The following is a 24,121-nucleotide window of genomic DNA, read 5'->3' on the forward strand; positions in this document are numbered from 1 at the left end:
CAGCAAGCTGGAGGAATGGGCCAACAGAAAGTTTATGAAATTCAGCAAGAGTAAAAGCAAAGTCCTTCACTTGGGAAAGAAGAACTGCCAACAACAGTTCTGTGTTTGGGGTTGGGGATCTACAGACTGGGAAGCAGCTCCACTGAAAAGTACCTGGTTTTCCTGATGGATGGGGGGGTTCAAGCTGCGTGGGAGGCAGCAGTGTGCCTTGACAGCAAAGGACAACAGCATCCTTGACAGTATTCACAGGAGCAGAGGCAGGAGAGTGAAGGAAGTGATTAGCATCTCAGCTCAGCATCTGCCTAGATTTTATAGGCAGTCCTGGAGGCTGCAGTTCAGAGGAGACTGCAGCAGAGAAATGTGGGAGGTGGAGCACTTGCCCTGTGAGGAGCGGCTGAGGTAAATGGACTTGTTCAGCCTGGAGAAGAGGTGGCTACTGGTAGCAACCTCCCAAAACATATGAGAATCCAGACTCTTCATGGTGGTGAGACAAGAGATCATGGGCATACTGTGAAACAAGAGATTCAGACGGGATGAAAGAAAGAGCTCTTTCATGAGATCAGTCAGGTGATGAAAAAAGTTGCTCAGAGAGGTTGTTCCATCTCCATTGGAGATTTTCAAGACCTGACTGGATAATTATGACCTGAGTCATAATTTTCATTTCAGCAAGAGCAGAGAAGAAGGATCATTCTAGATATCCTGAAGAGTAATTGAGGACTGACATAGACTGCCTTTGCTAGCAAGATGAAGATCAAGTCAAATTGAGAGCTCCTCTAATATGACAAAGCTAAAATCAGAAGTAATAGGTTGGGATATATATTAAATGTATATTATAAGTATATGTTAAATGCCAGCTGAGGCACTGAACAGCCTCTTCCAAATTGTGTTGGATTTGCCTTCTGGCAAATTTCTAATTTTTCTGCATATGATTATTTAATATTTTTTTGTTTAAAACTATTTATCCTAATTTCCTATCATGATTTTGTATTTGTAAACAGTGAGAGCATTGTCTGTCAACATTTATTTTACTGTCCATTTTAGAAATTTTTCTTCTCCAACTTTTGGTAAATTTCCTTCTTTTTTAAGGGCAGACTTGTATATGTGTGAATTGTGTTTCTCCTTCTCAGCATGTTCACTGGAAGTTGGGAATACTTCACATGAAACTATTGCCTGTCTTCCAGAAATGATTCCCATTATTCTAAATTTCTATGTCTTAAATGAATGGAAAAAGATGTATTTACATGGTGCCAGTCCATTGTGGTGGACGTTTTGTGTTTTGCAAAGAAAAAGCTTCATGTTTGGATGCTTGCACATTTATTTCTTAATAAGTAGTTGCTGAGGAATGCTGCAAGGCTCTGCAGGTGCTTTTTAAAAACATAAAAGATTGTACAGGTATTTAAAACCTGTATTGGGTATTCTCCAGTTATAATCAACTCTTACCTTATTTAAACTCAAATCAAACTTGCTAGTTGCCGTGCTAGTGAATGTCAGACTGGGGCATTAGGAAGGTGAAAATACATCTAGCAAATGGGAACCAAGTTAGTTAGAAATGGCTTTCCTCACATTACTGCATTCATATGTTTATAAATGTGTTTAAATATAAAGATTTATCTCCTTCCTCCAATTTTTAATACTTTTAAGCTCTGCTGACCTCTATCTTGCTTAGGCTTAATGCCTGGCACTTTTAAATCACTTTTGCTGTCTCTTACCACATTTAGCGACAAAGCCAAACCAACCAGTAAATGTAACCCTTCACAGATGTTAGCAGGTTATAGCACAGCAACAGCTTTGTTACAGGAAATGAGGGCAAATATCTCTTCTGGTGGAAACTATGGGAAGAATTTAAAGAGAAAGAATATTTGGGGGGGTTAGGTGTTAAACTTAAAACTTTTATGCTTAAAGTGCTGAGGGATCTCTCTAGCACAGTTATTAAAACCCCCAGTTTTAGATCTAATTCCAGATGAGGCTGGTTGTATTGTAGAATCTCCGTGTGTGTCTGGAGGACAGTAGGGCTTTTTTATTCAAAAAGTCACCTGAGCTATGAACTAGGAGTTAATCAGATCTCTCTTGTACAAATTCTGAGTGGAATCTGATTCTGCTTTTATAGCAGACAAGATCAATGCCCGATAAGGTTATGGAGCAGATTATCTTGAGTATGATCACATAGCACATACAGGACAAACAAGGGATCAAACCCAGCCAGCATGGGTTTAGGGAAGACAGGTCCTGCCTGACCAACCTGATCTCCTTCTATGACCACGTGGCCTGCCTAGTGGATGAAGGAAAGGCTGTTGATGCAGTCTATCTGGACTTAAGCAAAGCCTTTGACACTGTCTCCCATTGCATACTTCTGGAAAAACTGACAGCCTACAGCTTGGAGAATTTTCCCCTTCACTGGCTTAAGAACTGTCTGAATGGCCGGGCCCAGAGAGTGGTGGTGAACGGTGCTGCATCCAGTTGGCGTCTGGTCACTAGTGGTGTCCCCCAGGGATCAGTGTTGGGCTTAGTCCTGTTTAATTTCTTTATTGATGATCTGGCTGAGGGGATTGAGTGTACCATTAGCAAATTTGCAGATGACACCAAGTTGGATCAAAATGTTGATCTGCTGGAGGGAAGAAAGGCTCTGCAGAGGGACCTGGGCAGGCTGGATCAGTGGGCTGAGACCAGCAGTATGAGGTTCAACAAGACCAGGTACCAGGTCCTGCACTTTGGCCACAACAACCCCAGGCAATGCTGCAGGCTGGGGACAGATTGGCTGGAAAGCTGTCCAGTGGAAAGTGACCTGGGGCTGCTGATCAACAGCTGGCTGAACATGATCCAGCAGTGTGCCCAGGTGGCCAAGAAGACCAATGGCATCATGACCTGCATCAGCAATAGTGTGGCCAGCAGGACCAGGGCAATGATTGTCCCCCTTTGCTCAGCACTCGTGAGGCCACATCTTGAGTACTGTGTCCAGTTCTGGGCCCCTTACTTCAGAAAGGACATTGAGGTGCTGGAGCATGTCCAGGGAAGGGCAGCAAGGCTGGTGAAGGGTCTGGAGCACAAGTCCTGTGAGGAGCAGCTGAGGGAGCTGAGGTTCTTTAGCCTGGAGAAGAGAAGGCTCAGGGAAGACCTAATCACTCTGTACCACTGCCTGAAAGGAGGTTGTAGACAGGTACGTCTTCTCCCAGGCAACAAGTGATAGACAAGAGAACATAGCCTTAAGCTGCACCAGGGGAGGTTTAGTTTGGACATTAGGAAGAATTTTTCACAGAAAGGGTGATTAGATATTGGAATGGGCTGCCCAGGGAGGTGCTGGAGTCACTGTCCCTGGAGTTGTTTAAGGAAAAACTGGACGTGGCACTTAGTGCCATGGTCTACTTGATATGCTGGTTGGGTCGTAGATTCGACTTGATCTCAGAGGTCTTTTCCAACCTAGCTAGTTCTGTGATCACACGTCATAGGTCTCTTTTCTGATGTGTTTCTGACAAATGATATTAAATCATGCTAAATCTTGCTAAAATGAGCAAGATGTGCTCAAAGAAAGCAACATTGTATGTTAGAAAATCCTTCTACTTAAAAGGAGCCATGCTAAGGATCAAAGTTCGTAATACTTTGGGTTTTTTACATCACACTTGTATTTAAAAAAATTGTATGCAAGTGCTAACCTTACCATTTCTAGTATCAGTCAGCTAGCAACTCTATCCATAGATTAAAAAACACCCCAAAACTAAGGTAGATTATGTACATAGACTGGGTGTTTTCAAATTATCTGTTTGATGGGGCTCATCAGACTTAAATTACTGCAAGAAGATATCTCAGAAATATTAGTAGTCAGAATTAAAGATGGCCACAAGAGTGGTTAACTGAGAGACTGGGTATGGCAAAATAGTGCTTATTTTTTAAAAATAAGGAAAAAATAACAAGGATGCTACAGCAAGGAGATTCGTCAAGAAAAATAGTATCAAAACAAAGAACTCCTTTGTGTGACAATGTAGCAAGAGGGAATTTGGATAGAAGCGATACACTGAAGTTGGGTTCAAATCTATTTACACAAGCAGGCTAGAAATATTAATTGTTCTCAGTGGAAAAAGTCAGTGAAATGTGGCTCCGAAGGGATTTGTCCTTGGCTCAGTTTTATTTTGAATTTTCATTTATGACCTGAAAATTGAAATGAACAGTATGCTTATTAATTTTTGGTAGCATGAAGTTGACAGATGTGTCAATATCTTTAAAAATGACTGTTATGTAGAAATGATCCAAAAATAGTTAAGATGCGGTTCATCAGGGTGCTGTGATTATCAACAACAGCACAAATACAAAGGACATTAACTGTTTAGGTGAAAAGCTTCTCAGGTTTATAGCAGCTCATGAACTGCATGAGTCATGATGGAAAAAATGTGAAACATCATACTGTGATGTATAAAAAAGATATATTTCTGTTCTGTACAGGTTTGTTAGGTCTTGTGCCGCGGTCCGAAAGGGGGGAGGGGAATGGGGCCGCGACACAGCACGGATCCGAGACACAAAGGTGGGGTGCAGGTAGAATGATTTATTCCAGTGCGCACGCGGGGTTTTTATCTGGAGGGAAAGGGCCAGAACATAGGGTGGAGCAGGAGACAGACAGGCGGGGGGACAAACCAGGATTGGGCCATGGGCTAAAGGGGGGAGGGACGCAGGAGGGACCAGGGGAGGAAAGGGCGAATGGGGGCTGTCTCCTGCCGCAGCTTCTCCAGCCAATCGACAGAGAAGACAGAGGAGCAGGGAGATGAACAGGCCGGGACATGCCCGGAAGATACAAATTCGGGGGAACACACAATGTGTACATGCACAACAACTATAAAGTTCGAATCATAAAGTCCGTTCAATCGCTGTACATATTTTTCCATTTCCGGAATCGTTCCCATTCCGATTCCTGGTCCTCGACAGTCTTGGTTAGAATCCCACATTCTGTTACGCAAACTATAGTAAAAGGGTGGTGGACTCTTTGGTGAGAGGGCAGAGGAGAGCATCAAACAATGTCTAGATGCCTGGATCACAGACCACAGATTTAGAAAATAATTACATCAATATGGAAAGACCTAGGGTGAGTAGGAATGAATGAGAGAACTCTTGAGGATATGGTAACAGTCTTCAAGTATGCACTTCTGCAAAGCAGAATGAATAAAATTGTTTTCATAGTGAAAAGACAAAGGAGAAATTGTGCTTGATTTGATGAAGAAAAATATCCAGATTTGATCTTAAAAAACGAATAAATAGCTAGGGGTTTTAAGTAACCTCCGTGCACTGGAAGTGTGAAAAGAGATTAGACAAAAGTTATGTTGGAAATGGCATGAGGATAGTTAAATATTTCTAGAGGGCTTGGAATAGGAGATCTCTTGTAGTGTCTTCAGTGGATTTTTCATGTTTCTTTTCAAAATGTCTAATTTTCTGTATAGGCAAGAAGAGATGTCTCAGTATTTCATACGAGTTAGAGCTAGATGCAGTCACAGACAGTAGCGGTAACTGCAATCCTCCAAAGAATTAGTTATCGTAAGATCTGGAGTGGATATGCTGAATAAGACATTACGGAGAGTGTAGAATTTCTTGATAGTCAATACATCTGTACCTGTAAAATGCTGAGTACAAACTGGTATATCTGAAGGCAGTCCAATAACAGTCATCTGGGAAGTGCGTGTAAAACATCCTCAGGTAGTAAAGAAGAGAAGATAGCATTCATTCACTAAAAGAAGGTAGATCAGCAGGTACTGTGTAGTGTAATTTATTTTTCATGATATATTAACAGTGTATGTAACATGGCGAAGTGATTTTTTTTAATATATTTTATATTTTATTCCATTTTTAATTCTGCTGCATTTGAAAGCATTAAGTATGGATTTGATTCTTCGAGCAGTCATGAAGCCTCAATAAAAGTTAAAATGCTTTGCATCTCAAATTCTGCAGTATTAACTTAATCTGACACCTGAAATAGTTTTCATAATGTGAATACCTTATTGTTATGGAGTTAATCATTTAGGAAAAAATGTAACTCTGATGCAGAACAGCATTTCCTGAGTCATTAAATCCAATTTTAAATCCAATTATTGGTCTACTAAGGCACATCTAGTAAATGTCTCATTGTCAAAGAAAACTCATGGAATTAGTAATCAGTGAGACAAACTTCTGGTTTTTGTACTAATATTTGAAAAAGGAGAAAGGCAGAAAAGCAATAGGGACAATGACTTTGAAGAAGTCAGTTGAGTGTTAGTAATAATTTACAGTTTCATGAATAAAATAAGAGTTTTCAGCCTAAGAGGCCGAAAATAACCTTTGGACTCTATGATTCACATGGATTTCAGGGTGGGATATAGCAAGCATCAATTTAGTTTTATTGCACAGATGTCATATGTCTAGACTCTCATACTAGAAAGCTCTGGCGTTTTTCTTAACTTGCAACCTGGGGTTTGTTCTTTGTGGTTGAAGAAAGAAACACTGAACTGGAGGAGGTTGTGGCTCTTAAGTCACTTGTCTGTACGCTGTGGGAACAGACGTGATATTTGGCACAAGTCTGGTAAGGGCTTGGTAAATCAGCTGCCCTTAAAACCATCTGGAAGAAAAAGAAAAATACATTTGAGGGGAGTGATCAGCAAGACTAGCAGAGAGGACTCCTTGTCCCAGGAGGGTGGAGAGGTAAAGCAGAAGTATGCAGTTTCTGTACAGGTTAATACAGCTTTACGAGTCTTGTGTCACTCTCTGCCATCACTCACTCTAGAGAGTCCAGCGCAGGACTATGGCAGTGATGATAATGAAGCCATAATTAGAATGGATTCACTGTGGAGTGCAGATGCTGCCTGGAGATCATGAGTAGATTCCAAGATAGCTGGCCCAAACTGAGTTCTCTGTTGCTGTGGTTTTCCTTCTAAAAAGCTGTTTTCAAGATAGTTTGTACATGGTTTCACAAACAGCAGCTGTCCTGCTGGATGGCAGTCCGTACACAGCTTTAGACTCAGACATTAATTTTGTATATTTGACAAAGAGCAGTTTTGTACTAAAAAGTACCAAATGTTTGACTTGACAACAAATTCCAGTATAAAACTCAGATGAATTTCATCCATTCTTTCGTGTACTCAGAATTTAAGATGTTTGTCTGGTTTTTTTGAAGCGTTGTTCTGCTAGCCATCTTATGAAATCCAACAATTGGCTGATGACTCGGGCTTTTCTAGAACAGTCAAGCAAATAGTGATTTTTAGCAAGCTCAGAAGAGGATGTAAATATTTGTGAACAATGTATTGTTAAACTGTTATGATGATTTACTGAAACTGTTGAAGGAAAATTAATTAACTTGCTGTTAGAAGATGAAATGTGAGCTAGAGAGTCTTCCTTGTGCTTATTGATGGTAGCACATATTGTTTGGGTTTTTTTTAAGAAAGAGCTTTAAAGTCTTGGGTTGGTTAAGAGTATTAAATTCTTGACGTTGTGTGAATGATTTTCAGACACTCCTTTGTAAGTATTTCAAGGTTATTGAAGTTTAACTAGAATCAGAATGCAATTGGTGGAAACTAGCTCACAAATCATGCTTCATAAGCATTATTTTCATATCTTTTCCTGCAGAAAAAAAGGAGATGAGTACAAACTGAAAAACAAGATGTTTGTTTTAAACCTAAGGGGGGAAAAAACCTCAAGCTTTAAGAGTGATTGAACACTTGATCAGGTGTCTAAGAGATTGTGAACTCTCCATCCTCAAAGATCGATGGAATCTGACTGGACACAGCCAAAACAACCTAATCTAGTTGACTCTGCTTTAAGCAGGGTGTTTGGGCTAGGCATCCCCAGAGGTCACTTCAGACCTCAACTATGCTATGATGCTGTGATTCTATATTTGATAAAATGCATTTGTATCTTTGCAGAAATATGACTAAATATTTGATACCTACTCACATCAGCTTCTTTGAACCAAAGGAATTTTGTATTTATTTTTTTCTTATTTTATTGGACATACTCTATTAATTGACTGTTTCATGCTGAATAAAACCAGACAGGCCCAGTATTCTTAATGTTTGTGAAGAAAGGAGGAAATGCATTAAAAGCATAAATATGAGTTTTTTGTTTACCATGTGTATGAATACCATACTTCACATGTTATAACTACAAATTACATCATGGTAGTGTCTAATGATAGTAACCCTTTATTTTTGGCTAGGTTGGGATAAGGTACATGTCTAAAATTTGAAGAGGGGAATGTTGCCTAGATACATTTATCTTTTCCTTGGAAAATACCCTAGATAAAGGTGCTAGAGGATATATATGAACCCTAAAGGTGGTGTGATTTACAGGAAGAAAATCCTCTGAAGTAGGGAAATACAAATAAGTATTTAATACTACTTTACAAGAATTTCCCTTATATGTAGATGCCAAGGGAGGTGATGAGCAGTAGAGTTGAACTACAGTGGGCCACCCTGTGATGGTTTTGAAGCACCTTGCCCATGAGCAACCCTTTGAGCAAGCCAAAATTATAAAGGAAAAGAAATTTTTTGAATCCTTTTGCCCTTTACCTTCTGTAGGCTGTGAGTTCCTTGATACTATTAAAAGATGCATCAGGTAATCTCACATCTGGATATTATCTGTGTCTCTACTCAAACTCCTTGGTCTCCTATATGAGAGGAACACTGAAATATGCAGATGCAAAAAGCATATCAGTATGGCTTGGCACCTTGTGATATTTTTTGTCATCTGAAATGTTCATATATTTGAAATGTAATGTCCTCTTCAGGTAGCACTGTAGAATGTCCAAGCTAATCCCCTTCAGAAAGCTACCTTTGGCACTCATCTCTAAGAATGATTTTAGTATGTATAGTAATGCTGTAATTTTAATTACAGTTCTCTACTTTTATGGTGCCAGACATATTGTGCAATAGGTGCTTTGTAGATAGTTGGCAATCGTAGGATATATAGCAGTCAGGATTAAACAGCAATAAAGGATTCACTGAACTGCACTAACAAATCAGATGTGATTACAGTCTGTGTCAATGCATATGCAGAGATTAGAAGATGTGTGCTGCTGAATAGACTGTAGTCTTTTTGCTTATGTTATTTTTCTTTGTGTGAGGCAAATGAAGAGAAAATGGTAGTATAAGTATGTGGTCCTAAATTACATGAAATATTACATGAAGGCAGTAATAATTGAGGAGTTTGAATTAAACATTCCTTCAGTTTTGTGATGTATGTCACCTCTTGTTTTTACCTCTGTTCATCAATATTTTTGTCTTTCTGTTATTTTTAGTAATACTGCTGTTACATGGTTCTCAATAAAATACTTTGCTTTAGTGTTCAAATAATGTAAAATTTAATCACTTGAGGAGACCTACTGTGTCTGATTTGTTTTCAAAGCAATATAGAATGCAGTTTTCACAGTTTCATTTTTTGGTACTTACCTTTCCCGAATTCTAATTTTTTTTTGCTGTAGTCTCAGTTTTGCGATCACTTATATGAATAAAAACACAGCACTATATGAAATGATTTGTAGGTCTGAATTCTCATTCTTAACATATGCAGTATTGCACAACTTGCCCATATTTTTCTTGCATCATATTTTATTCAAGGAACTCAGAGTTCTCCAGCCAAGCTTTTGAGTGAATCGTTTTGTCCCTTTAATAGCAATTTTTTTTTAGATAGATTAAATTGAGATAGAGTAAGTATCTGAATAGAAAAAAAATCATATAGAAAAGCTAGGAGTAGAAATTGGATGGTAAGCATAATTTATTCTTTGATGAGTACAGGATCTTTGGTCTTTATTTCCTGCATGATAGAAACTGTATATAGGACTTTTTGTAGCAATTGAAGTTTAAATTGTAGCAGCTTCAGAATAGCCAGAGATGTTTTTTAAATTTAGGATTAGGTTCACTTTTGTATTAGGAGAAGAGTTTTTATAAGATGTACTGTTAGTTTGTTGATTCTCCAGCTGTTCTTCCAGTATTTGTTGGCACCTTTTATACAGTGCTCTCACTTCAGACAAGCATGGCTTTATGCTGTAGCTGTAACCAGACTTAAGGACTCGGAACATGGCATGGCTTTCCTCGCCCACTTTGTTACAGTGTTCCCGTTTTTGCACAGGCAGTGCCATACTTGACCCTCAGGGATGCCCAAAAGCCAGAAGATTCCCTCCTTATAAAACTCTAAACCAAGTACTGCTCATCAGAGATAAAGAGGCTTCATTTGGAGAAGGGAAGCTGTCCTTTTAGTTCTTATTATATTTGTTGTATTAGCAAATATCCACCACTTGTTTTTTTTTCCCCCCAGAGTAACCTTTTAAAGATTTCGGCATGAACTTTTTTCCTGTGTCATGAGAAAAATAAATCTTAAGTTTCTCATTATAGAGATGATTAGAATTCTTCAATGAGTCTTTTTATTATTCCTCAATATTTTTAAAAGATTAATTTTTTTTCCATATGGTTTGTTTCATTAACATATGGGTCCGTTTTGTGGTTTGGGGAGATACAGTGATCCAGATTTTTTTGTATGTCCTAGAGTGAAATATTGGGATTTAAAAAAATTATATAATTGCGTACTGCACAATAGGAATTTGCATTCTACACATCGACTTCACATTTATTCTTCATACTTTATTGTTTTGTTCTGGTTTCATTTGCAGCCTTTTCCTGTGCCCATCCTGATATTTCTGGTTTTGTAAATAAGCCAGTAAATGATGAAATTAACTCATTATGAGCATAGTGAGTGTATGCATACATGCTTACACACTCTCATCCCACTCCACATACAGAGATATAAGACAAGATAGAGAGAGACTTAAATCACTGATTCCTTTTTGTTAGTGAGACTTTTTGTTGTTGTTGTTTTACTTTGATGTTGTTGTTTTGTGGGATTTTTTTTGTTTTTAAACAAGAAGTGAATTTTAGGAACATTGTGAGAGACAGGTGGATAGAGTGGCTCAGCAAACTCTGCCCTCCCACTTTGGGCAAGTCAGTTAAAGCTGTATTGAGTGAATGTATGTTGATTCCTGGGCTTTCTCTGCAGTTCAGAATGAGGATTGTGTGGGTTTAGAATAATATTCAGAGCAGCCAGTTTACTGAGCTGGGAACAGCCTAAGGCTGACATATAAGAGGGAAAAAAACCCCCAAACTCAAAACCCAAACGTCTGTAGACTTGTGGACTCTCCCTCTCTGGAGCTTAGGGATTTTATTTATTGTCGGCTTCAGTCAGGTGTCTTTGTCTTCTTAAGATCTAAAATCTAGAGGAACTTTGTAAAGCTAGGCACATTTAAAACATTTTTGTTTCAAAGAGGGAAGAGCTCTTCTAATTACTCAATTTATTTGATGGTTCAGACATTTGCTTACCAATGGTGGAACTAAATTTAGTTCTTTGTAAGCCCACTGTTTCAAACTACATCTGTGTGATCTTCTAAGAGAAAATCATCCATCCTTGATAAGCTATAAAATAGATTCAGTGCAGCACTGCTCGTGGCTGTCGATGAAACTAGGCTCTGTCATGTGGAGAAAGCCAAGCCAAAGAGAGTATACCTAATAAGGTGCAAGATGTTGTGACACAGTGCTTAGCACATCCAGCTCTGAGTAGGGAGACTGAACTGTCTTGATCCTCTTTCCCAAGAGTGACTTGGGGATAAAATATAAAAATAACTGTGTCATGTCCCTCACCTTGTTATTCTCTCCATATTCCATTTGATGGCTTTTTAATATGGTACCTGACAGCCTATAGCTCCCACTAGCCAGTATTACACTGGCCCACATAAAACTAAAAATTAGTCACCCATATAATGAATATTCTTCCAATGATGCATAAAGTAAAACATAGGCTATGTCAAATGCATCAAGTGCATTAAAATAATTCCTGTATGAGGTGGTTCTTAGTAATGTAAGGGGATACATGCATCAACAGATTCTGTAAGGCTAGAACAAGTTGATTGTGTCTCCTGCCAGGCAGGCCAGTGAGATCCACAACAATTAATTCTTAAAATTCCAGAAGAAATGGATTTCTGATGTCCCTGGAAAGGGTAGAAAATCATTGTGTGGCTCAGATCCATTATGTGTCTGTCTTAATTAAAACCCATTCATTTTAGGAATTAAATGTAACTCTCAAATTGTGCCAGCCAGGCTGGTATACACCCATGTAATCACATTGTAAAGGCTATACTACTACACAACATCATCCTTCCAGATTGTAGCTGTATCCAAACTCGGTACTTATATAGACTTCTGTTTCTGAAACAACAGGTTAGATGTTCATGTATGTTTTTATTATTGTCATTAACATAAAATAATCAGTTATGTGGAACTTCCATCTCTCCTAATATCCTTTTGCTGTATTTTATGCACTGTAACAGTGGTGGAAACTGCTGCTATGCTATGTGTTTTCAGAGGTGTATACCTTTCTATGAGCATATATCGTACTTGTCTTAGTTTGATATATAAACTGTGTCTCAATATGATCCTTGTTACATTTAATTTGAATAATTTGCCAGTCTATCCTGAAAGTCCTTTAAAAGTTTGAAATATTAATAAGCTTAATGGAAAAGCATGTTAACCTAAGAAGTAGGTGTCCTTGGTGAAAGAAGTTATGATTTTTAAATATTTATCATCCATCCTAAGCTTCTACTTTTGTTTCAAAAAATATGATCTGTTCTTTTTTCAGTGTATTTAAACAGGAACTCTCTATCCGAGTTAGCCTAATGAATAAGTAGCTTTCTCCTAACTGCCTGGAAGAAGCACGTGAAACACTTAACTCTGTCATTGCCTACTGATTCAGTAGCTGTGATTCCACATAACTGAGAGTAGTGTAGTGTCCTCTAAAACCAACAATGTCATCATTAATTCATCAGAAACACAGCTGTGAACTCTGATTGTTCTTTTTTACCAAAGCAACTGGGGAAAAACATTCCAATGTGCAGTAAAGAAAGTTCCAAGCAACTGGGGTGCACAGTGCTTTGTGTTTAAGCCACTGACCTTGTAATGTGATCACACAGAGTTTTTGTAAATTAATCTTTCAGATCTTATGAGTGACATGTGAACTTTGACTTCATGGGCAAAAGACTCCAGCTTCAGCAGAGTCACCTGTATCCCAAATGCACAATGAATTTCCATAACTTTCTTTTGAAAAACATGAACCTTTTGGTGCATTCATATCTTTTACTAGGAGAAATAGCAGACCTTTTTTTCCTTCTTGTGCAGTGGCATACATCATTGAGTACAAATGGGATTGTCCCAAGCATTTAAAAATATATTTTAGCTATTCCTATTGCAAGTATACATTTCAAACTGCAAAATACTAACTTTTCTGTGAGCTACATGCAGCTGTATCATTTTACATTTTGGTGATTTGTTTGTAGTTTCTAGAATTGTTTTAATTTCTCTAAAAACATTTCTTAGAATCAGTGTTTACTCAGCTGTTTTGAATTGCATTTTACGTATGAGCACATTCTGCAGAAAATGAGTGAAAAATTCAAACCTAAAATATTCTTATATCATCAAGACATTATTTTTTTAAACCATGAGTCTTTTTACTATAAAGCCTTTAGATTTCTACATGGACGTAATTATTTCTCATCCCTGGTGCAGGAAAGGTGGTATGCTTATGCTTAGTATATGCTGTTTGAGCTATCTGATTTCCTGTACATCAAGAAATCCGAGTCACTTGGCTTGTGGCATGCTCTTCGGTGGTGATGAAGAAGTACGGGAACTTGCCTCGTGAAATTGTGTGACCCGATGAATGCCGTTGTTGCTTCTAGTTACAAACCTGTAACCATCTCTTATTTACCAGGCACAGATTTACCAGGATAATGAGTAAGTGGAGGGAAGGAAAAGCGTACTACAGTGTTGCATTATGTACCTTTTGTTCTATAGCTTCCATAGTCAAATCAACTTACTCTCTCTCTAAAGCGAACAAAGGCTTTCTTGCTTTTATCTGTATGCAGATACCTGCCTCTGCTTATAAGAATCAGGATAATAGCAATAAGGAACTGCAACACTTCGAATGCATGTACTTTTCTAGATGTCTTTGCTCTGGGACATGAGAAGAAGAAGAACTGAAGATGCTGAAAGTGGTTTTTATTTCTAAGGCCTAGTGAATTAAAATCTATTATAAACTTAGTGACATAAAGTAACTGTGAGGTTTTCCCTCATTGCCTCAGAAGAAAAATAGGGAGGTTTGCTCTCCTACCTGTTCTTGTAATATTTATATTGTTTCTAGTTTGGCAGAGACATAAAATACCTGGGTTTTGGCTATAATAATATGCAAAATTTATCATGCCAGCAGAAATGTAGTCATTGGTACTGTTGCATATTTACTATTTGTAAGAAAAGCCTCAGGAAAAACTGTAAGGGTTTTAATCAAAACTGAAGTTTACTTTAACAACTAGACTTTCTGAGCAGTGCCCTTTGTAGTTAGGAAAAAAAAGGATAATATTATAATTTTGCTTTTTTGTATGTCTTTTTTTTTTTCAAAAACAACTGCTAAACATCAAGTAATAACAATAGATTATCACTTGTATTATCTTAGTCATACCTTTTTTATTGTTACATGGTAAATGTGAATTTTCTGGTAATATGTATTTGGATGTTTCAAGCTCTTAACTGCTGTTCTTGTACTTACTGAAAGGTTCTGTGCCCTGTCCCCTATCCAAAATCAAGAACGGGTGCAGGCAGGCTTGAAACTCCAAACAAAATCTTTGGGGCAATATTGTTCATCACATTCTTCCTAAAGGCTTTGGGTTTTCATTTTTAGTGGAAATACAAGAGCCAGATGCAGTTACCTCATTTCAAAATACCCTTCCATTCTTAATTAAGATTCTTATTATTTTCTTTCTTTTTAAAAAATGTTTTTTACAGCACTCTGTAAGATATATACCCACATTGACAAACACAGCTACAGCCTGATGTTCCCTGTAAAAACTTTGCATTTGCCTTGTGGCAGTAGGCCCCACCAAACAGAACTTGATTTTCTTTTTTTTTCTCTGGCCTCTCCTAAGCAGAGGCACAATTATCTGTACCGTTACTCATTTATCTGTACTTATGTACAGGGATTTTTCCCTTGAAGACAATGACAGTTTTATACATTCTAGATGGGATGTTCCCATGAGTGTAATTTTCTATGCCATGGATGGAAACATTGAAACATTTAATGCCCCAGTAAATGGGACCTTGATTCTTTTTTTTTTTTTTTTAAGAGACTTAATAGTCCTGAGACTGTTGAAATCCTGAGGTAGGATTCCATACTTGAAATTCACACAACTACAAATATTGAAAACTTCTCTTACTCATTCCCACAACTTGTGTAATTTTTGGTACTGTTAAGGCACTAGATTTTAGCAGTGCCACAATGGCACTAGAATCTTTACTCCTGTTAAAAAAGAGACAAATCCAAGCCTTTCTTTAAAATTGTAACAACTGAAAGATCAAAACAAGAAAAAATTACAGTTTCAGATATACTAGACCTGGTATCAGGAATAGTTTGGCTAGCAGGACCAGGGAAGTGATTCTGCCCCTGTACTTGGCACTGGTTAGACTGCACCTCGAGTACTGGGTCCAGTTCTGGACCCCTCAATTCAGGATGGATATTGAGGTGCTGGGAGTGTGTCCAAAGAAGGGCAACAAGACTGGTGAAGGATCTGGAGCACAAGTCCTATGAAGAGCAGCTGAGGAAGCTGGGGTTCTCTAGCCTGGAGAAGACGAGGCTTGAGGGAGACCTCATCACTCTCTACCACTACCTGAAAGGAGGCTGTAGTGAGGTAGAGATCGGTCTCTTCTCCCAGGCAACCAGCAGTAGGACAAGAAGGCACAGTCTTAAGCTGTGCCAGGGGAGGTTTAGGTTAGACATTAGGAAGAAATTCTTTACAGAGAGTGATTGGATGTTGGAATGGGCTGCCCAGGGAGGTAGTAGTCACCATTCCTGGAGGTGTTTTAAGAAAAGACTGGATGTGGCATTTTTTGCCATGGTCTAGTAGATGAGGTGGTGTTGGGTCAAAGGTTGGACTTGATGATCTCAGAGGTCTTCTCCAACCTAGTTGATTCTGTGATTCTTTGTATTTTTGGAGGTATGCTGGCTCTCAGTGTTTGAGTGCTTGCATTTGCCAATAAATGGGAATACTGTAGATACTCTTCTGTTGAGCTGTGGGATGGACTATGATAGCAAGACAATGAAAGCAAAGCTAGTGTGATACATTATGGGTCTTGTTATTTAAAGCTAGATGTATTTGCAGTTCTATACTTCAACATATTTATTCACAACAAGTTTCTGAAAAGTAGTGTATTTTATAGCTTTTCTAATACTCTGTGATTTGCCAAATTTCTTTTGTAATATTGATCTCTACTTCTTCCCATTTATTCTCTTTTGGCTGAATATCCTTTTAATTGTGTTGTCAGAAAGGCTTCTGTTTTAAAACAGTAATTTATAAGAAAAATTGTTAGTGCTCTGTCTTTAGATTTTAGCTGGGTTGAATTACGATCTGAGGTGCCAGTATCTCTCTGCTGCTTGTGAGGACCTTGGGGAATTACGTTTGACATTAGCACTTGGCTGAGGCTCTTGATTTAGGTAGTGTGATTGTGAAACAAAGAAAGGATGTCAGAAACTCTGAGAAAACAACATTTATAAAAGAAAGTGTGCTTTAGCTTACATTGGATAATTCAGATTGTACACAACCTGTATTACTTCACTAGAGAACCCTGTGGGTTTCTGTATCTTCTTATTCTGCATATAGCAGAACTTCATTCATATCATACTTCTGCTATCAGAAAAGAATATTTGTCTTCAAAAATATATATTGCAGGTCAGGTTTACCATATACATAATACGTTATATAGAAAAAGTCAGTATTCAGAGGTGCCTGTTGCTGTTGGTACACAAGGCCAGTTAAGAGTCACTTTAAAAGGTACCTCTAAAGAGTATCAGAAAATATAGTCTGAACCCCTAGAATGCATAAACTATTTTTTTTTCTTTTCTAAGCTTCTATCTGAAGTTACTTTAGATGAGTCTTTATGGCCTACTGTTCCTTAGGCCAGTCCTTTCCATATTTAGTAAGACTAAAGTACACTTAACTATGTAGGTAATCTAGATCATTTGTTTGTGGCTTCTCTGTTTTCATAGAATGATAGGATAGAATGGTTTGGGTTGGAAGGGTCTTGGAAGGTCATCTAGTTCCAACCCCCCTGTCATGGCTAGGGACACCTTCCACTAGACCAGGTTGCTCAGAGCCCCATCTAACCTGGTTTTGAACACTTCCAGGGATGGAGCATCCACAGCTTGTCTGGTCAACCTGTTCCAGTGCCTCACCACCCTCACACATTAGGTATTTCTTCCTAATATCCAATCTAAACCTGCCATCTTTCATTTTGAAGCAGTTGTCCCTGGTCCAACCCGTTTACAAGAGTTACATACCCTTGTAAACAGTCTCTCTCCAGGTCTCTTGTAGCCCTCTTGAGGTACTCGAAGGTGCTATAAGGTCTCCCTGAGCCTTCTCTTCTTGAGCCTGAGCAATCCCAACTCTCTCAGGCTTTCCTCACAGGAGAGATGCTCCATCCCTTTAATCATCCTTGTGGCCCTCCTCTGGACTCACTCCAACAGGTCCGTATAAGAAGTTTTCCTTCTTATTTTGTACTCTTTCCAAGGTCTAAGAGAAGATTTCGTTCTTGTTAGATGAATTGTTAGTTTTATAGGTGTTTTTACACTTGCAGTGAAGTTTCATACATTAAGAAGTGGTCTTTAGTTTTATTGCTGTTTGTTTTCTGTTCCCCAAGTAGATTATAGACCTGTAAGCATTCTTAAAATCTCAAGATACTTTCTTGCAGAGTTTTAAATTTGCTATGTGATACTGTGATCCAATATGCTACACTGTATCTATTTCTCGGAGGAGGAAGGAAGGAAAGCCAGCAAGCCAATGTGACCAAAAAAAAAAAAAAAAGAAATGGGGTTTTGTAACAGAAAACAGCTGCAACCACATCAAGGCATTTTTGTCTACTCTAGTGGCTTTGCTGAAAATTAAAGCCACAACTTAATATTCAAGGAAGATATTTCTATGGAATGAAATCTGCTAAATGCTTAATAACAAACAGTTAAAAACACAAAATGGGATGTTTAGGAAACTGGGTTTGAATGCTAAATACCTTAGATTGCAGAAGTTCTGTTTCTTCAGTAGAGGCTAGAAAATGAGTCTTATTCTGAATGATGGATTGTAAATACCAATTCACGAATTTGTCTTACATTTTCTCATGCTGTCAGTGTGTTCAGTTAAAACCAGCTTGCTTTCTAACCTACAAAGACTTGAAACTGTATGAAATCAAGTGCTCTAAAAACAGGGAGCTATCTGTTGAGAAAGATTTTATAAATGAGAGAAAATTTACAGCGACTCATATATAGTAAAATGCTAAGTTTTTTTCTATCTACAAATGCAGTAGATTAGATTAATTAGATTCATTTTGAACCAATCTGAAGTTAGAAGAGCTGAATTATTTCAAAACAACTGTTGACAACTTTGGAGTAGAGGGATATTTAAATTCAAAGTTTTCAATTACTTGAAAAATATTATTTTTTTATTAATAAATACATGCCTGATAGGAATGTTAAAACCTTTAAACCTGTATGACATTTTTGAATTCTGTTTCCTAAAATTACCTTCTTGGAATTTTGGTGAGAATGTACAAATTTAGATTTTAGTGTCCATAGTGAAAACTTCTCTCCTAATACGTAGGCACCTAGAAAACATTACACAACTTGTAGATCAAAAGCTACCATGAAATGAAGTTAAAATTGAAAGTAAGCTTCAGAAAATGAAGGGTGAAAAGTACAACTTGTAGCAATTCAGAAATAAAGCTCTTTGAATCTTTAAAAATTATTGATTTATTTCCATAGGCTTCCAAGAATAAATTCACACAGCCACCAAAACCTCTTAATTATATCCTAGTAGAGTACCATGTAAACTTTGCAGCTGCAAGCAATGTTGCTTAGTGTCTATAGTGTCAAATGAAAAATCTTTTAGTTTCCTTTTTGATTTTTTTTTTTTTTTACTACTTCTGTTACCTCTGGCAACCCGTTGCTTTCTCTTTCTAAAGTTTACAGTGTGGCATAGCTGATGAAACAGTTTCCCTTTATTTGCACGTTCAAACCAGAAACAATTGACTTGATATTTTTGAGAAAACTAAAATTAAAGCAAGTATTATGCCTCTTTGTAATGAATAAAATATGCATGATTATGACAAGTTTTTACAGACAAAAATAATTTAATTATTTTTACCTGCATAATCTGTAGGCTATCTTCAAAAAAATTAACTGCTGCAATTATCATGTCTCTTTTTCACAATTTTCATCTACTTTGCTACTCTAAATAAGAGTAAAATTGTATAAACTCATGTCTCCTTTTGATTTCTGTTAAGATTTCTCTTTGTCAGAGGAAGGGTTTTTTATTTTCCATTTATTAATGAAGTTCAATTTCTCTTCTGAAATTTTATACTCTTCTTAAATTAGTTTTTTCATGGAGATTTTATATTATTCCATGAGGCTGATAATGACTTTGATGTTGTGGTTCTGATGGCTCATAATGTTAGAAGTCAAATTTTCTTTTCAGACAGTGGTGTTACCAGATGCTCACTAATCTCATCCTCTTTTTGTTTAGTGCTTCTGTTTTCTTGCCAAGATTCTTCTGCCCTTTCTGCTTTCTGACTCGCAGCAGCAGCAGCTCCAGAAAATTGACTACTAGACCTTTTCATTCTGTCCTTACACAAGCAGAAACAGTGGATAAAAATAAGAGAAGGGAAAATTTCACTAACAGAAGGAAAGACAGCAGTAAAAGGAAAAAAGCAAAACAGGAGGTTTTCTTCTGTGGCTCAGGAATCCTGTTCATTCTTGAAGATTTTTGTCTTTCCTGAAACAGTACAAAAGTCCCCAAACCCAGTAAATCTAGATAAGCACAGAACCACCAGATAGTAAATCCTGATTTTAGCATGAGGAGCTCTTAATTTCTGAATCCATTATTCAGCTTCCAGTCTTAATTTTTAACACCATCAAATCAATACACATTACTGTCCTCTCCAGCAACTCACTGAGTTGTGAGCATGTTTTTGATCTACTCTATTTAACATTTTCTCTCATTACATTCTGAACTAACCCTTCTGAAATAGTCTTGCAGAGGAAAGATTAACTTTCTTCTTTTACATTCATTAAGGTTTTTCTCATAATGTAGTAAGACAAACAAGCAAGCACTGAAAGCAGTAAAATGACTTGCTGGACACTTAATTTCTGTGTGAAAGTGGATGTGTGGGTCTCTGTACTGGGTTTACCTGGGATGTTAATGTTTTTCATAGCAACTGACAGGGTGCTGTGTTTTGGATTTGTGACTCAAACAGTGCTGATAACATACCTGTGTTTTAGCTGTTGCCAAACAATGTTTGCACAGCACCGGTGAAGAGATTGGGAATGTGCAATAGGCTGGGCTGTGAGGCAGATGACCTAAACTAACCAAAGAGGTATTCCATGCCCTATAGCATCATGCACAGCAATAAAAAGGGAAAAGAGAGGGTTCTACAAAGTTAGCCGTCTTTTGCTCAGGAACTGGCTGGGCATTGGTCTACCTGTGGGAGATGGTGAGTTATTGCCTTTGCATGCTTGTTTTGTTTTCTTTCTCTCTTTCTCTTTTCCTTCGCTTATTAAACAATTTTTGCCGCGATCCACAAGTTCTATTAGTTTTATCATTCCTTTCTTCTTCCCCTGTCCCACTGGGGTGAGGGGGTGGGTAGTAAGCAAGCAGCTGTGTGGTGCTTAGCTGCCTAATGGGATCAATCCACAATGGTCTGATATTCCATTAATTTAAATTAGTTTACAAGTTATGGACACCAAACTGACTTCTGTGATGCAAAAGAACTTTGGGCTTTTAACATTTCTGGAAATTGTAAGAAGCCCTGTCACAATGACATGATGTGTCTAGTTTGTATGTAATATATTAATAATATTCCACAGTTGCACTGACCAGTATGGTTCATAGACAAGTGCATGATGCTTTCTTGAGATGCAGAAAGGGGAGACCTTGGGGTTGATGGTGCATGATGAGTCGAGTATCATGGAGATAGAAGGCAAGAACTGCCTTTTCAAAGCAGAATAGAGCTGACTGAGAAACTGTTAATAAGTTATTAAGTAACTGAAACTTTCAAAACTCTCATGTGCTGATCTGTCAAAAATCTGAACTTTGTCTCAATAGATCAGTATACTCTTAAAATGGAGTAGTTTTATCAGGAACAAAGCAGTTACTTTAGAATTGACTGTTGCAGTCCCACACATCAGTAAATATGTAAGCAAAATAAAGCATCAAAGTAAATTATTTCAAGCAAATAAAGTGTCATGAGAACTATTATTGTAATACTTTCAGACTAAGCAACAAAACTTGCATGTTTATAAACATGCCAGCTACATGAGTCCTTAAATAGTCCTGACTTACTCATTTACAGTGTGTCATTTTATGATTATTTACTGTAATTAGAAAGAATCCTGACATACTAGCTTTCTCCACATGGTAAAATCTGATAAGGGCTTTCAGTGTTAGTCTGTTTTTGTTACTGTGTACATGTAGGAAAAAAGCCTAAAGATTTGAACTTGAAAACTTGTTGTCACAGCAGGGCTGTCCACAGTGAACTACAAGTTTGCATTCCTACCACATGCAGTAAGGTTTTCTCTATAGACTCCTGTCACTGAGGAATTTAGCAAGGAACAAGAAATCTTCAGTAGGAGAAGGGCCACAAGTGTGTGAAAAGCTAGCCACACATAAACACTGAAGGTCATTAGCAGGCTCCTAGACTCCTATCTAGGAATTAGTTTTTTAGATCATTAACGGTAAAAAAGCCTAGGAAATGAATGGGACTCTGTCCTATTAAAAATTAGCCAGAACAATTAAAAGGTTTTCCAGTTTTTAATGGGAACCAGACCTGATGCCTCATTTTCCTTGTCTGGTGGGCTGTTTCTGCATTTTGAATGACATTAATTTTATGTCCTTGTATTTGTAAAGAAATATCTTGAACTACTTTTTTTGTATAGGAGTTGTAAACTATTTACAATGAGGGCAGTGAAATCTTGGGAGATGTAGAATCTAGTGTCTCCCTAAGATTGTGTTACTGAATCCAAGTCTTGTGACTCTGAACTATTACAGTTAATTGTGATAGGATTGCTTCTGGTGTATGCAAATGTATATTTTGCAAACTTCTAATACAACTGCTATATTATGCAACTCCATAAGTTAAAATGCTCATTTGACTGCAAATGCACAGCCTTTTTTGCTGTAAGGTGTCTCTCCTTATGGTGTTACGTGTTTCTTTAAACTCAGTTTTCTAATTTCAACAGCAGCCTTTCTGCTTTCATTTCAATGTAAATTCCTTGCTGCTGAGTGGATGACTGATAGTTATTTAAGAGCTGTCTTCTCCTCCACTGTATATTTTTCCTTAAGCCTGTAGTCATCTCTTCACTTTGGCACAAGAAAATAATGAACAGTGCACCTTTAGTATTTTAAAATGTAATTTTTGGAGAGGTTTATTAAATACTTTCTTTCCTTATCTTTGCATCTTAGCATGCATGCCTTACAAAAAAATCCAGAGAGAGGAAGAGAGAGAAAGAAGAGAGAGAGAGAGAGAAAGAGAGAAAGAAAGAAAGAAAGAGAGAAAGAAAGAGAAAAAAACCCCTGTAATGTGTGATTTGCCCACCGGCCTGCCACTCTGGAGGAAAACAAGCCCACAAGTTCCCAAACTTTTTTACTCTATAGCTGTTATACTCGTTTCCATCCCCATATGCCTTAGGCTCCAAATCTTCCCACTTAACCCTCTGGTAATAATCAAGGTAATCTATGAATACAAGCCATATGATTTTCCTCAAAGGATAAAAAAGAAAAAATAAATTTGGATGAGGAAAAGTGAACTGCAGATAAATGGGGTGGGGATGGGGAGAATAAAAGGACAGGAGAAAGGCAGGACAAAATGATCTTCCTCACAATCTTAATTTTGTACTTGGTCATTCATTTACTCTAGATGCAGAATTCCTTTCTGCAGTGAGTGAATTGCCCTGTCATTAACATAAAGTTAACTCCAAATGGTCTTGGCCAAGAGCTTTGAAATATGTTAGTATAGAACCACACACTCAAAAACATGTGGGAATCCATGTGGGCTTCCAGATGTGAGAATCTTCTGTGTTACAAATGTAGTTATGTTTATGTAGCCTAATAATCTGCTCAGTGGATATACTGTAGATGCAGCTGTGCTTCAGTTGTGGTCTGTTATGTGGCGCTCTGCCTTAGTGAATGCATCTTGTTTCTTATAGCGAGTCCATTCTAATAATGGCTACTTGTAAACAAACACTGGCATGCAAGTTAAAATACTCTGTCATGAAATGTAAGGAATTCAGCATGAGCTAGTAGATTGAACTGAGAGTGGAAATTTGGAAAATTTCATGTTTAATTTTTGATTCCTCACAGTATTTTGCTGATAATTGTTTTTCCCTGTCTGATTTATGTTTTATCAGTGAATACTTTCTGCACTAGGATTAAAATTTGAAAGCCTGAGAAAAGTTTGAAGAAGTCATAATGTTTTCTGTGTTATCTAAATAAGCATTTAAGGTAGTGATTTGATTTCAGTTATATTATCAAAAATACAAGACTATCTGAATCCCAGTATAATTACCTGATTTTGTGTTTATCTAACTAATGGTCTCTACCCACAGAGATAGTCTGTTGATGCTCTTTTTTCTTTTTTCCTTTTTTTTTTATGTTTAAGAGCCCGTATTGTCTTGATTTCTTTAATGCAGTTGCCTTCTGTTGTATGTAGTGTAAGAAGGGAACTGGGAGTATCTTTGGGAAGGAAATTGATCTGTACAGGAAGACTAGTGGGTTGAATAGATCTATAAAGTTGAGCTTAAGCACATCAATTAGTGCCTGAACTCTACAGTATTCAATCTGTAGCAGTGACTATTAACTATTCTTAATCTTTGAATGTGTAAGTACAGAATGGTGACTGATGGTAACCTGAAATGTCATTCTTGTTCACTTTGTAGTGCCACCGAGTAATTTTTAATAGGCACAACTTTTTCAAAGAAATTCTATTCCTTTGCTGACTGAAAACTGTCTTTATTCATGAACATGAATATTCAGTTTCAGGTGCAATCCATACACCTTGTGCTA

General features: G+C 37.5%; 1 protein-coding gene across 12 annotated transcripts in view; it reads left to right on the forward strand.

The window, feature by feature from the left end:
* FSIP1 (fibrous sheath interacting protein 1) overlaps positions 1 to 24,121 on the forward strand; it is a 96,351-nt gene that overhangs the window by 46,472 nt on the left and 25,758 nt on the right. Inside the window, exon 12 of one of the 12 annotated variants that reach the window (XM_064658432.1) lies at positions 22,523 to 22,819. The exons of the other annotated variants lie outside the window; for them this stretch is intronic. Within the exon in view, the coding sequence (XP_064514502.1) occupies positions 22,523 to 22,639 (117 nt within the window). The 3' untranslated portion in view covers positions 22,640 to 22,819. Of the gene's footprint in view, positions 1 to 22,522; positions 22,820 to 24,121 lie in introns of those variants that run through there. 12 annotated transcript variants of the gene reach the window in all.

Source organism: Pseudopipra pipra, chromosome 6, assembly GCF_036250125.1.
Source record: "Pseudopipra pipra isolate bDixPip1 chromosome 6, bDixPip1.hap1, whole genome shotgun sequence".
In the NCBI taxonomy this organism is placed as follows: Eukaryota; Metazoa; Chordata; class Aves; order Passeriformes; family Pipridae; genus Pseudopipra; species Pseudopipra pipra.